At 41.0% G+C, this 15,244-nt stretch overlaps 1 protein-coding gene across 6 annotated transcripts in view; it reads right to left on the reverse strand.

Annotated features, from left to right (window-relative positions):
- The window catches only part of DNAJC6 (DnaJ heat shock protein family (Hsp40) member C6), a 74,983-nt gene that overhangs the window by 17,746 nt on the left and 41,993 nt on the right, over nucleotides 1-15,244 (reverse strand). For 4 of the 6 annotated variants that reach the window (XM_077333446.1, XM_077333447.1, XM_077333441.1 and 1 more), the window contains 7 exons: nucleotides 12,541-12,620; nucleotides 10,871-11,064; nucleotides 10,676-10,756; nucleotides 9,744-10,190; nucleotides 8,408-8,560; nucleotides 4,406-4,477; nucleotides 3,408-3,542 (listed from right to left, as the gene is read on the reverse strand). In XM_077333446.1, the coding sequence (XP_077189561.1) occupies nucleotides 3,408-3,542; nucleotides 4,406-4,477; nucleotides 8,408-8,560; nucleotides 9,744-10,190; nucleotides 10,676-10,756; nucleotides 10,871-11,064; nucleotides 12,541-12,620 (1,162 nt within the window). The remainder of the gene's footprint in view (nucleotides 1-3,407; nucleotides 3,543-4,405; nucleotides 4,478-8,407; nucleotides 8,561-9,743; nucleotides 10,191-10,675; nucleotides 10,757-10,870; nucleotides 11,065-12,540; nucleotides 12,621-15,244) is intronic. The other 2 variants (XM_077333442.1, XM_077333444.1) reach the window with 2 other exon arrangements.

Genomic DNA, 15,244 nt, shown 5'->3' on the forward strand with positions numbered 1-15,244 from the left:
TGCTGGAGGAGCTGTCACATACTCCCACAGAGCCTCTCGTGTGAGATAGTGCTCCATCCGGAGTGCCCACACACTATAGTTTGTTGAGGTGAGTTTATCCACCAGCTGAGCATTCACCGCGTATGCCATGCTGTCGTCTAGCCAAGACGCCTGGACTTCCTCTATGCTCACCTCCTCGGCCTTTTCCTGAGAGCCGCTGCTGCTTGCCTGGTCCGCTGTGCTATCCTCGGACTCACTGGACTTCCCTGCGTTCTGCACGTCCTCCAAGTCACTCTTGGTAGCCACAGACCTTCGTCCAACTCCAGGCAACTGAGTTCTCTTCCAGCCTCAGTGGTGGTGCCTCCGGTCGCCAGCGCAGCGTGCTGGGCCCATAACCCTGTTGCGAGTTTGCGCCGTTTACTTGGACAGAGGTCCAACCACCAGCAGAGAAGAGATCACTCACCAACACAGCCAAGTTGTTGCAAATCATTTACAGTGATTTATTTACATCCAGCATCCAGCAATACATTTAGCAGAGTTTCAGAATGTCCTGCTTAGCTCTCAGTGAAGAAGGCAGAAGGAAAACCCAGTGCATACTCCATATATACAGTTTAACAGCCAATCACAACAGTGCTGACTCACTCAGGTAATTAGCCACAGGTGCAATACCTTATTACATCATTCCAATGCATTCCTATGGAGACTCAGGCTGACAACTAGAGACATGCCTGGACGTGCCCCTTACATGCCTGGACATGCCCCTGGAATCCATTGCATTGACATACATTTATAGCAGTGGCTGTATGATCAATACTTGACTGCCATATACTGACAGATTTCACATGCACGTTGTCATTTCCAGGTTATAACAAACAAGGCTTGCCAACAAAAACAAATCCTTAGCACACACAAAAAGGAAAGTCAAAAAAGGTGGGAAAAGTAGATCCAGAACCACATTGTGTATCATGAGATATGCTTAGTGTAAATTCCTAAGCAGAGCTGCACCCTTCCAAGTGCAACTCTGTTTAGGGTTGCTGTGCTAAACTTGAATACATGAGCTAAAGAAGCCATCCAATGTTTATTCCCTGATTAGTTTTCAATATGACCATATTTCTCTTTGGTATTTTTTACTTTATTGCTCAACTGATCCCTTTTGATCATACACCATTATTCAACTTGGAAGTCTTGTCAGCATCCCATCCCCGATCACATAATTACAATATGAAATGTATATTATTAAACATTGCCCAGGTTGTTTTGCCACTGTACTCTGAAAGGCTGGTGAAGACTTTGCATATTCTACGACTTTTCCTTCAGTCATGCAAGGCTTCGTCTATTTCACAGAACAGATAAAGAACCAGAAGTACTGTGATGTGTCATCCAATACATTTTTTCCTCCTGCAGAGCAGCAGCAAGCCAGCAGAGGGAAGCGGGATACCTGACACTAAAAACTAACGTGACATTTAATCAGATGAAGCTAAAAAACAGAAGGGGATGACATTCAAGCTGTTATTGGCATAGTAGAAATTTGAAGCCAAGAAAGCTGAAAGATGATGGAAATAATCTAGTTACAAAAAGGGAAGAGGAAAAATACTACAGAAAATTATATTGCAAATGAGATTTTAAACAAGTGATGGATGGATGGATGGATGGATGGATGGATGGATGGATGGATGGATGGATGGATGGATGGATGGATGGGTGGGTGGATGGATGTGCTATCAAGTCACAACCAACTCCAGGCGATCCCAGCAAGTGGGTTTCAAAGCAAGTGGAACGCAGAGGTGGTTTGCCACTACATCTTCCTTGGTGGTCTCCCATCCAAATATCACTGAAAGTCTTACTTTCAGTTCAGTTTATAAGCAGACTCTATTTCTCTTTAGTATCACCTGCTTTGTTGTTCAACAACTTTTTCTTAGCCACAATTGCAGTGTGGGTAATAATGAGTAAGTTTAGGCAGCCCAATTTGGTAGCAGAGTGTATAAGTTTATCTTTTGATAATCTGAATGCAGGAAAATTGCTATCACAGGGTATCAAGTGACGTAATGTGTTTATCGTTAGTTCTAGAAAGCTTTCATTGAAGGCGCTCCTGCTAGGTTGTGTCTGATATTCCAAGTTCAAGCCTTAAAGGTTCTGCTGTTTGCTTAGCTCTCCAAACTCTGGCCCAGCACCATTTCTCATCATTTCTTCTTGCTTTCTGTCATCCCATTCTAAGCATATTCAGTGTCTTCAAATGTGATTAGATGATCAATATTTAATCCAGAGACAAAATATAGCTAGTTAATCAATCTGAGGAGGAGTAGAAGAAGAGTTGGTTCTCATATGCTGATTTTTCTCTAACAGAAGGAGTCTCAAAGCAGCTTGCAATCCTCTTCCCTTTCCTCTCCCCACAACAGACACCCTGTGAGGTAGGTGAGGCTGAGAGAGCCCTGATATTCCTGCTCGGCAAGAACAGCTTGAACAGTATGGTGGCAAGCCCAAGGTCACCCAGCTGGCTCCATGTGGAGGAGCAGAGAATCAAACCTGACTCACCAGAATAAATGTAGGCACTCTTAACCAAGCTGGCTCAAAAAAAAAAAAAGCAAACAACTCATGTTATCATCCCTTGGTCCTGTTATCATCAAGGTAAAAATTCCTATTCCAACATTAAAATTCTCCTGAAATCTATTGTAGCAGTTTACTATATATCATTTATAACTAAAAATGTCAGGGGGGAAACAGGGTGCTAGATCCAGAAGCAATCCATGCACAAACATCACAACAACACTAATATTACTTGAGCCTTATCTACCTGGAACAGCCTAAATTCTGAGTTCACTAGCCTTGAAGTCTTCTCCCATTTTTCTTCCCACACCCTTTCAAACATCTCTGGCCAGAGTCTTCCTTCCTTCCATTCTTCATTGTTGAATATTTATAGTGTGGCTATAAGTTCTAGAGAATCATTATGTGGGGTTTTTTTGCAGCATTTGAAGAAGAAGAAGAAGAAGAAGAAGAGTTGGTTCTTATATGCCGCTTTTCCCTACCCAAAGGAGGCTCAAAGCGGCTTACAGTTGCCTTCCCATTCCTCTCCCCACAACAGACACCCTGTGGGGTGGGTGAGGCTGAGAGAGCCCTGATATCACTGCTCGGTCAGAACAGTTTTATCAGTGCCGTGGCGAGCCCAAGGTCACCCAGCTGGTTGCATGTGGGGGAGCGCAGAATCGAACCCGGCATGCCAGATTAGAAGTCCGCACTCCTAACCACTACACCAAACTGGCTCTTTGCTTATGTTCATTCATTTGTAAACTGGAAGTTGATGAGTAGTTAGTAGTACCATTGTGTAATTCATTAGTTACTGTTCTGCATGAAATGCATTTCTGATTATCCAGGCTTTTGGCTATTTATTCCACTCAGGATCTAGTGAGCATAAGCAATATGTTTAACCTCACCTGCTAAGTTTGCTCCCAGTGCTCCCAAGTCAGCAAAAGGATCAAGTGTTTGTGGTTTTGTCTGATGTGTTGGAGTGCTATGTACTGATCCTGTGGGGCTTGTAGCAGCTGATTTACTCCCCCTACCTAGGCTTCCTAAGAAAAAGGAAGAGAGAAGAATCGTTTACAAAAAAATAAACTGACAGAATTGTTTTTTGCATGCATCAACAAAAAAAATGTTTTTTGCATGCATCAACATGTATACAAAATAGCAAAAATTGTGATTTGAAGAAAATTGACAGCGATTAACAAGTAGTGAACATGTTCTAGTATCCACCCAAGCAATTTTGGCAAAAAGCACATTGGGATGGTAATCCCTTAGGCTGCCTCATTAGCTCTCATCATCAAGGAAATAGACACTAAAAGAAACAACTTTGCATTTTACATGAAGCAGCTTCTGACAGTTGCATAAGTGCAGCCTGTCATACTGGGTTGTGTGCCAATTTAGTAGCAGAAAAACCACGAAATATATTCAAAGATGTACGTATAAATCCCTGTGTAAGTTTTACATTTCGTTTTACATTTCGTTAGGATTTTTGCCACGCTTATTTATATTCAATTTCTTTTAAAATCAATTTTAGATAAGGTGACCAGATTGTCCCACTTTTGGAGGGATATCTGGGGATACCTGGCAAATTGTACTTATGTTGAAATTTTAAAATATATATTACAATACTATTGTTGCGTTCTATGCGTTCTATGAGACTTTTTGTTGCTCCATATAGACCAAATTTTAAATCAAGAACCCCCCCTCCCCCCGGTCAATGGTGTCCCGCTTTACCAATGTTAAAATCTGGTCACCTTAATTTTAGACCATCTTTTGCTATTTGCCATGTTTTTATCAGCTCATCACACGTGTTCATTATAAAGTAGCCACTTAGACAAACAAAATAAGTTAGTATCCAAAACTGCTTTTGAAAAAGAAAAGAGTACAAGATTTTTAAAAACATTAAACAAACCTGATTTTCCTGGCCAGTCCCAGTCACTTGAAACATCTGGTTGAATGGAAACAGCTGGTGTACTAGAAGGAGCTAAAGAAATGCCAACTGCTTATTAACACAAGGGTTTTTTTTTAAATGAAAACCATAAATAATTATTAGAAAAGAATTTGGGTCTTGAAATGATGTCATGGATTTCTTTTTCTTTCTTTTTTACCCCAACTTTCTTGAAACAGGGCCCCAAAGCAGCTTAAATCATTCTCCTCTACTCCATTCTATCCTCACCATGTCCCTGTGAGGTAGGCTAGGTCAAGAGTCTGTGACTGGCCCATGATCATCCAGGAAGCTTCCATGGCTTGTCTCAGGCACTAGTCTTACATTCTAACCATTAAGCAACGCTGTAGAAGCTAAAGAGTTATTTCTCTCTGCTTGCCTCAGCTGACGCAGAAATCTCACATATTATATAAAAATACTTTCCCCTTGAAACATTATATACCTTGATTAGACAACTGATGGCATTAGAAAATGTGAATATTCTTGGCCTGTCATCCAGAAAGCAACTATATTGAAGTTTTCTGCCAAAATTAATATTTTAACTGGATTTTTAAAATAAGGAAATTTTAAATTACCAAGTGGGTGTACTTGGTAGCAGTGACCATGTGCTTTCGGAATTTTCAATTGTGGGAAAGAGAAAACCTTTACGTAGTTGTACATATAGACTGGACTTCAGGAAAGCTGATTTTCACAGACTCAAAGGTACGTTGTGTAGAGTCCTGTGGTCAGAAAGACTTAAAGAGATGCGAGTCCCAGAGGGCTGGGAGTTTCATAAAAGTGAAATACTGAAGGCTCAATCACAAACTATTCCCTTGAGAAGAAAAACATGGAAGGAGCCTAAGGAAGCCAAGTTGGAACCATAAGCTGTTGTCAAAAGATTTGAAGAATATAAAAGAGTCTTTTAGGATATGGAAGGAAGGCCTTATTACCAAGGATGAGTATAAACAAATAACCAATAATTGTAGGGGGAGTGTTAGAAAAGCTAAAGCTCAATATGAGCTTAGGTTAGCAAGAAAAGCTAAACATAACAAAAAAGGCTTCTTTAGTTATATTTCAAGCAAGAAAAAGAATAGGGACACCGTAGGACGACTGTGAGGACAAGAAAGTGAAATTATAATAGATGATAAAGAGAGGACTGAACTGCTTAACTCCTATTTCTCCTCAGTCTTCTCTTGTGAGGGAAATAGTGCTCAATGTGGCAAAAACATAACACAACACGGGGGATGGGAATGGTGGCCTAGGATCACTGTTGGAACAGTGCACAAACATCTAGTTTCTTTAAATGAAACAAAGTCTTCAGGGCCAGATGAACTGCATCCAAGGGTACTAAAGGAACTTGCAGATGTCATCTCTGAACCTCTGCCCATTATTTTTGATAGTTCTTGGAGAACAGGTGAGGTGCCAGATGATTGGAGGCAGGCAAATGTTGTCCCCATCTTCAAGAAAGGGAAAAAGGAGGATCCGGGTAATTATCGACCCGTCAGCTTGACATCTGTAGCTGGCAAAATTTTGGAACAAATAATCAAACACTCGGTCCTTGAGCAGCTGGAACTGAGAGCTGTGATTTCTAAGACTCAGCACGGGTTTCGCAAGAACAAGTCATGTCAGACCAGCCTTATCTCTTTTTTCGAGAAAGTGACTACTTTGTTGGATCAGGGGAATGCCGTGGACATAGTTTATCTGGATTTCAGTAAAGGTTTTGATAAGTTTCCACATGATATTCTTGTTCACAAGTTGGTAAAATGTGGTATGGATCTTAATTATGTCAGGTGGATCAATAACTGGTTGACAAATCGTACCCAGAGGGTACTTGTTAATGGTTCAGCATCTTCTTGGAAAAGAGTGACAAGTGGAGAACCCCAAGGATCTGTCCTGGGGCCTGTGTTGTTCAACATATTTATAAATTATTTGGATGAGGGATTAGAGGGGATACTTATTAAATTTGCAGACAATATTCAACTGGGAGGGGTAACAAACACAATTGAAGACAGCAACAGAATACAGGATGATCTTGATAGGCTCAAGATGTGGGCAAAACTGAAGAAAATGAAGTTCAATAGGGACAAATGTACAATTCTGCATTTAGGAAGGAAAAACCAAAAACACCAATATAAGATGGGGGAGACTTGTCTTGCCAGTAGCATGTGCAAAAAGGATCTAGGAGTCTTAGTAGACCATACATTGAACATGAGTCAGCAGTGTTACTCGGTGGCTAAAAAGGCAAATGGGATTTTGGGTTGTATCAAACGCTTTACTCTGTTCTGGTTTGGCCTCACTTGGAGTACTGTGTTCAGTTTTGGGCACCCCAATTGAAGAGGGATGTTGACAAACTGGAACGTGTCCAGAGGAGGGCAACAAAGATGGTGAGGGGTTTGGAGACCACGACATATGAAGAAAGGTTGGGGGAGCTTGGTCTGTTTAGCCTAGAGAGGAGACGACTGAGAGGGGATCTGATAACCATCTTCAAGTATCTAAAAGGGTACCATATAGAGCAGAGGTAGTCAACCTGTGGTCCTCCAGATGTCTATGGACTACAATTTCCATGAGCCCCTGCCAGCGTTTGCTGGCAGTGGCTCATGGGAATTGTAGTCCATGGACATCTGGAGGACCACAGGTTGACTACCTCTGATATAGAGGATGGAGCAGAATTGTTCTCTCTTGCCCCAGAGGGACAGTCCAGAACAAATGGGATGAAATTACTTCAAAAAAATCCCATCTAAACATCAGGAAGAAGTTCCTGACAGTTAGAGCGGTTTCTCAGTGGAACAAGCTTCCTTGGGAGGTGGCAAGTTCTCCATCTTTGGAAATTTTTAAACAGAGGCTGGATAGCCATCTGACAGAGAAGCTGATTCTGTGAAGGCTCAAGGGGGTGGCAGGTAACAGTAGATGAGCGATTGGGATGTGAGTGTCCTGCATATTGCAGGGAGTTGGACTAGATGACCCACAAGGTCCCTTCCAACTTTATTATTCTATGATTCTTATGCAACATTTAGGGATCTGAAGTAGAATAACCTTTATTTAAGCATAGTGAAGTTTTATAAGATAAGCACTACAATACTGGCCTGCTTCCAACAGTGTTATTTCAAACACTTAAGGGCAAAAGCTCAGTATGTGATTTCTATCACTTTCCCTTCCAAGCAAACCACTGCTGCCACCCCCCTTTTGCTCCTGGGAGGAAGATCATGGGCTGCATAGTACGCAAATTGGAGTCTTCAGTGGGAGGGGGGGAGGCTTTTGGTTTCTAGATAGGTTGCAGCAGTTTCTGCTGATCTTCTTCCAAAAACTGGACAGCTGTTGGGTCTTCAAAATGTGTGGCTGGATATAGGACATTTTGCAGCCCAATCCTGCACACCTTTATTCACATATATTGAAAAAAGCCTACCATAACTAGGAAAGAACCAGACAAGAATCAATTGTGTATTCTTAAAATTACAAATTATCAGGAAGGTATGGCTAGTTATATCTAACTTCTAAATTCAGGAATTACATTTTACTACCAAAAGCCATTTAAGAGATTTTAAGACAGACAGTTTTACCTGACTTTATAAATTAAATGACTTACAGAGGCAGCTAGTGAGGATTATTAACATTTCTTAATAAATCCAGAAAATACTGTAGGCTTTCTCAACCAGAGTTTCAGTAAACCCTTGGGGTTCTTGATGGCCCTGGAAGGTTTCCCAAATGGGTGGGAATTAATGAGATTTAAATCTAATTTTAAAAACCTGTTACACATTTATCAGGTGATATGATCACATATGGTCATATCAACATGTCCCCCTCCCCAAATGGCCAATGACAGGCCTGGAGGGTATGGGAAGGAAAGGGACCTGGATGGCTGTATGCATAGCTATGCTTCCCAACCATATTCTGCACTGTTGTGCCACTTCTGGGGTTTCTCAAAGCCTGAAGAATATTTCAGGGGTTTCTCAGGCAAAAAAGTTGAGAAAGGTTGCTTTAGATATTGCTTACCCAGGTTAAAAGGATCCCCTTGCACTGTGGGTGAAGGACTTCTGGCTGTTTGAAGAAAAGGATCAGCGGCAGTATTTGATGAACCAAGGAAAGAGCCCAGAAGATCTGGGGCAGGTTGCTTTGGGCTTCCTCCAAATGGGTCAAAGGCAGCTGCTAAAAATAGATATTAAAATGCATCCTGTTTGTTAGTTTTTAATCACAGTTGCTGTATTAGGCTGCATTACTTAGCTCTAGAATGATCCTATACTGTTTGTATATATAATATAATTAGCTTAAGCAGAATTTATATTTATACCAAATCAAATATTATGGAAGGGAGATTAATGTACATTCAAGTAGATAGTTGTGTTGCTCTGAAGTACTACAACTAGAAGAAGAAGAAGAAGAAGAAGAAGAAGAAGAAGAAGAAGAAGAAGAAGAAGAAGAAGAAGAAGAAGAAGAAGAAGAGTTGGTTCTTATATGCCGCTTTTCTCTACCCGAAGGAGGCTCAAAGCGGCTTACAGCCGCCTTCCCATTCTTCTCCCCACAACAGACACCCTGTGAGGTGGGTGAGGTTGAGAGAGCCCTGATATCACTGCTTGATCAGAACAGTTTTATCAGTGCCGTGGCAAGCCCAAGGTCACCCAGCTGGCTGCATGTGGGGGAGTGCAGAACCGAACCCGGCATGCCAAATTAGAAGTCCGCACTCCTAACCACTACACCAAACTAAATTTGAGTCCAATAGCACCTTTAAGATGAACAAAGATTTATTCAAGGTGTGAGCTTTTGTGTGCATGTAGACATCCTCCGACAATGGATCATAAGAGTACAGATATAAGTAGTAAGTAAATTACTAGCAAATTATTAAATAGCATCAGAAGTATGATAATTCTCTCCTAGAAAAGCAAATCAGTACTCTGGGTTCAATTGCCATTCACAAAAACATTGGGGCAATAAAGATGTAGTTAGTGATTAATGACAGACACTTTCCCAGTTTTGAAAAGAAGTAATTAAAAGTGACTTGCCAAGTCACTTAACTTTACATTTTTATATAATTGCCCCAAACTGTTACAGAAACAGAGTGACCAAAATCATTTAATACAGTACAAATTGATGGTTTATTTCACCAGTTAAATTCCTTGTTCACACAAATAATTAAACGTTAATTAACAGCCACAGAATAACAATGCTTCCACCACAAGTTTCGTAAACCTTTGTTGTATAAAGGAGCCCTTAAAATGGAAAGGCTTCCTATCTCCCTGTTGACCTATACCAGTCAGATCTTCTGTGGATCCCCACAGAAGTAATTAAGATTTAAGAGAGAGATATATCAGGCGCTAGAGTTGGACATAATTACCTTCTCCTATTCTTGGGGACAAAGATGGGGATGCAGAAGTTGCAGACCGCCGTGGAGTAGAGTGAGAAGACCCAGCCCCGCCCATCTGAAAGACATCCTCAGCAGCCGACTGACCACCTTGGGTTGCACCTCCAGAATGACCAGCTCCAAACAGATCATTCAACAAGTCTGAATTGGAAGGGGGAGCAGGGGGAGCTGCTGGGAAGTTTTTGTTCATAGAACTACCATCCAAACCTAAAAGGTCGACATCTTCAGGGGGTGGGGGACCTGGTGGCTCTTGTTGCTTTTTGCTGTGCTTTGGTGGCCCATGGAGTTTGTCAGTGCTTGTGTTACTGTGCTGACTGGAGAGGGATAAGAGTTCATCATCGGACTGCTCACTTTCTTCATGCACCAGGGCTGCCCGGTCTTCAGAGCTGGGGTGTGAACTGCTTCTTTCCAATTTTTGATCTAAGTGGTCAAATCGTAAGATTAGCTAATTGATCAGATGGTACACAGAGAAGAAAGCAACCCTTTTTTACAAGCCATATGTAGAAGCAACAGAAATCAGAAAGAGATAATATTTACACTTTAATCAAAAGTATCCATTATTTGCTAACTTGTAACAGAAAATGGAATATTCAAAATATGGAACAGGGGGGAACAGAAGAATGGCATCCAGTAATTTCCCAAGGACTGCAACAAAGATCAGAACAAAATCTGCCTAGCTTCAGAGGATGGTCAGATCTCCAAAGTGTTTTGAAGTCAGCATGATAAAAGCCAGGCTTGTGCAGGTGCTGGCTAGTTCCTTCCTACACTGAAAAGTACAATTTATGTCACTCTGAATAAATCATTGCCAAATTCATAGAATGTCATAGATGTCAAATGTGTGATATAATAATACTTGGATTTGTCAGTTGTGAAAAACAAGTTACTCAGCATGAAATTCTACGTGCCTTGCCAGCTGAGAGATGACAAGAATGCACCTTGTCCAGCAGTCTTTAAGTTATCTTGTGATGCATCTCCAGGACTTCTACCTATAAATTACAAAGAGTCAAAACATACTAACAGGTAAGAAAAGATGCAAAGCAATCATAATTGATATTGGCATGAAAACTGGAAATTGTACAGAAGACCAGCATAATTTTTACCTGCCATTGCAAGGGTATCTTGGTGTTCCTGGTGAGAAGAGAAAAGTATGCTTGGGTTGATGTCTTTTGTTGTGAAGTTCTCCCATGGAGGAGTTAGGTCAGTCTGTCTATCAGCTGATTCTATTTCTATTTCCACTATCACATGAAACAGCTGGGGATATTTCTCTGGAGAGTCGCATGCATCCATTTCAGGTCTAAACACCAACAGAGAGTTCTTTAAATTAAAATGCATTAAACTAAACCATTTGATGATGAACTATTAAAATCAAATCTTATGAGCCAGCCCATGTGTGTTTAGAAGACTTCTGCTGATCAAAGCTCCAACAGTTACTCCAACTATTCAGAGACTTTCCTCAGTAGCCTTGTTACTGCACCCATCACCATCTAACTATTTACCCTCTTGGCAATTCCTGGATACTTCTGGTAGCTGAGGAGAAAAACAAGACAACTGCAGTGGTATGACTGCTACAATAACAGGCAAGGAACTCTTCAATTGGTTGCAGGCTCCGGTATAGCAATCCCAAGGCTTTTGTACATACAGAGGCTGATTGATAGATTCCATTGTAAATAAGTCCATACATGCTCACCATCTGATCCTGGAAGAAGAGGTGTATAGTAAAGGCTTGGCTCCTTTACTTGTTCTTCCAGCACTTTGCAACCACCAGGTGTTGTCTGCCATGGTTACTCTTGCCACTATTTCTTAAGCAAGTCAGCTGAACTTGTGTGAATAGTTCATTTTAGGGTCAAGAGATGAATATGGATATAATTGAGATGCCTTATACCAGTGGTAGTCAACCTGTGGTCCTCCAGATGTTCATGGACTATAATTCCCACAAGCCCCTGCCAGCATTTGCTGGCAGGGGATCATGGGAATTGTAGTCCATGAACATCTGGAGGACCATAGGTTGACTACCCCTGCCAAGTTATTCCATTGATTTGTCTCAATCAGTATCATCTACCATGACTGGCAGGAGCTCTTAGGGAGAGAAACACCTTCCCTAGGCTCTTCTAATGGAGATCCTTTAGCTCAAGATGCTAAAGATTGAACCCAGGACCTTCTTGATGAAACACATGTTTTCTGCCACTAAACCATATTCCTTCCTTGCATTTTAAACATGTCCCCTCCACCTTGCAGTTCAGCCTTCAGAAAAGCAAATCAGGGACAGGAAGAGGAATACTCAAGCATTCCACCCATGAGCCTTGTGTTTAATTCTAATTCCAAAAGGTATTCTATGTGACTTTTGTTATTTTTTGATAGGGGACGATAGGGGACGAGAAGGATGCCTAATGCTTTAAAAAGCAAGAATTTATTTTAGAATCTTTACTAAAAAAAATAATTTTATAGCATTGTTTATTAGTTTTCCCAGAAACCTACAATCAGTTCTTTAAGGATTTTTCTCCCTACACCTTCAGAAGAAGTTGTGTAGACTGAGCCAAGACCAAAATGCTTCCTGGCAATCTATATTCTGTTTTTGAAGGATGCTACATTTCCGGCTAATTTAAGTTTAAATGCACTTCTTTCACTTCACAATGCAAATACATTCAAAGTATAGCCTTCAAGGATGTTGACCGGTATTGCTTGATAAATCAGCCGAATCATTCAGTGATGAGCCATGGAGTAAGTATGTCTCACTCCACATCATGGTTACTCTCATTTGTAGGATACTTACTTATTAAATTTTAACACCGTTGTTCCCAGAGCTATGAATCCAGTGTGAAACTGAACCTGAAATATTTGTGTGTTTGACATCTGGAAGAAAAAGCAGAATCAGGATTTTAAAAAGATCAGATGTGTAACAAATTAGCCAGACAGTTTTACTTCACTTTACCAGCATCTACAGACAAGGGGGTTAGAGTTAATTGTGGCATCTGGATCTTTTAAAAAAATTTTGCTTGAATGTTGCTGCATCTTTAAATTGTACATTTTACCTTTTAAAATTTTATTTTTGCCCAACTTCTTTAACCAGCCTTGTCATTTAAAAGGTGGGTGGTATAAATATCTTCAATAAATTAGGAAAAATAATGCCTTTATCAGATCATAAAATATTTTTGACCAGAACTGGAACTAAGTCAATTTGTTCTACTGAATAGATCCAGCAGAAAAATTTCTGTGGAGGGAAGGCAGGGGATTTTTACTAATTCTCCTTCCTGCTACAAATCTTGACTTCTTCATATTCCTTTTCCCCAGAAGCAGCATTTCAGAGGGGATTTGGGGCTACAAGGAAGTCCCACCATGCGGATACATTCCTTCTATCCATAAAAATAACTGGTGGATACAAGCCATAGCCATGATCACATATAACAATCAGTAATGATGATCAACAGTTATTGTATAAATTATCAGAATCCAGTCAAAAAGATTGTAATCAAGATTTTGTCTATAATCGTAAGACTCGAAAGAAAGAAAGAAAGAAAGAAAGAAAGAAAGAAAGAAAGAAAGAAAGAAAGAAAGAAAGAAAGAAAGAAAGAAAGAAAGAAAGAAGAAATGACAGATCTCATTACCTCTATGTACACCAAATATTCAATCATTTTTTCTCTTACCAGGACAAAAATTAAGTTTGCCCACTTTTTTGTCAAAGAGATGGATCACATCCGTATGCTGTCATGTGCAGATGTTCTTTGAATGCCTGTTATTGCTGTGGCTCAAACCTCTGAACCAGACAGCAGTCTCAGATGGTACCAAGATAGTTTTGTGAATATTTCTTCAGCTAACAAGCAAACCTTGCTCCAAGCAGGCTGATAACAGGTGCTGCTCCTTTATCTAACTAGGAGCTTTCAATGAAAATCATGACTACTACTCTCCAAAGTTTTGTGATAGAGCCAAAACTATCATATCTGTTCCAGCCACTGAGGCCCCCTCTTCCCATCTCCATGATTAGATATTTTTTGGGGGTGGAGGGGATGTGTGGTTGTGTAATACCGCCATGTTTCTGTGCTGCTGTTGTTATGTTTTATGTCCTGTATTTTAGTAGGGTTTTAGCTAAGGACAATTATAACCTGCCACAAGCTGGTCTCAGGAGTGGTGGGAAATAAATGTATCATCATCGTTATCATCAATAATAACAACAACAACAACAACAACAACAACAACAACAACAACAATAATAATAATAATAATAATAATAATAATAATAATAATGACAAAGGCTAGAAACTGGGAGGCCCAGATTCAAATCCCCACTTGTGGCATAGAAGCTCACCTGGGTGCCCTTGGGCCAGTTACACTCTCTCTATCTAACCTAACTCACAGGGTTGTTGTGAAGATAACATGAAAGAGAGGAGATCTACGGATCGCTACCCATTTGTGATGGTCCATGTGAGAACAAATGACATGTCCCTGAATACCATCGCTCCTATTAAAAAAGACTATCAAGATCTGGGGAGGAAGCTCAAGCAAATGGGGGCACAAGTGGTATTCTCTTCAATCTTCCCTGTCAAGGGAAGAGGAATGTGTTGGGAGAGGAAGATAATGGAGGTGAATCACTGGCTGCGTAGTTGGTGCCGGCAGGAGAGATTTGGTTTCTGGGACCATGGAATAGGCTTTCTTGAGGAAGGCCTACTAGCACCTGATGGACTGCACTTATCGAAACTGGGGAAGAATGTGTTTGGCAGGAACCTGGGGAGATTCATCAGGAGAGCTTTAAATTAAAGCCACAAGGGGAAGGAGACGATCAACATAGGGAGTGTAAGGAAGGAGAACGATCGGGGGCAGACCAACTAGCAAGGCCAGCTCATAGGGAACCAAAAGTAAAAGGATTCAGATGTCTTTATACTAACGCCCGAAGCATGGGCAATAAAAAGGAAGAGCTGGAACTTCTCATGCTGATGGAAAGGTATGATCTAGTAGGCATCACAGAAACTTGGTGGAATGATTCTCATGACTGGAATGTAATGGTGGATGGATATGAACTGTTCAGAAAAAACAGAATAGATCGAAGAGGTGGAGGAGTGGCACTGTATGTGAGGAAAGGGCTTACCTGTCAGGAAATTCTAGTGAAGGAGAGCATATCTACAGTGGAAAGCATCTGGGTGAAAATAAGCGAGGGGAAAACAAACAGTGTGGTGGTTGGTGTCTGCTACCGACCGCCTGACCAACAAGAGGATGTGGATGCTGAACTTTGTGAGCAGCTTGAGAAAATATCCAAGCGGCAGGACCTTGTCATCATGGGAGACTTCAATTTCCCAGATGTGTGCTGGGAAACAAACTCTGCAAAGCGTCCTCAGTCATGCAAGTTTCTGACCTGCCTGGCTGACAATTTCATTTATCAAATGGTAGATGAACCCACAAGAGGTTCAGCCATACTGGACTTAATACTGACCAACAGGCAAGAGTTGGTGGATGAGGCGAAGGAGGTGGGGACCCTAGGGGGAAGT

The sequence above is a fragment of the Paroedura picta genome, chromosome 4 (assembly GCF_049243985.1).
Source record: "Paroedura picta isolate Pp20150507F chromosome 4, Ppicta_v3.0, whole genome shotgun sequence".
Classification (NCBI taxonomy): domain Eukaryota; kingdom Metazoa; phylum Chordata; class Lepidosauria; order Squamata; family Gekkonidae; genus Paroedura; species Paroedura picta.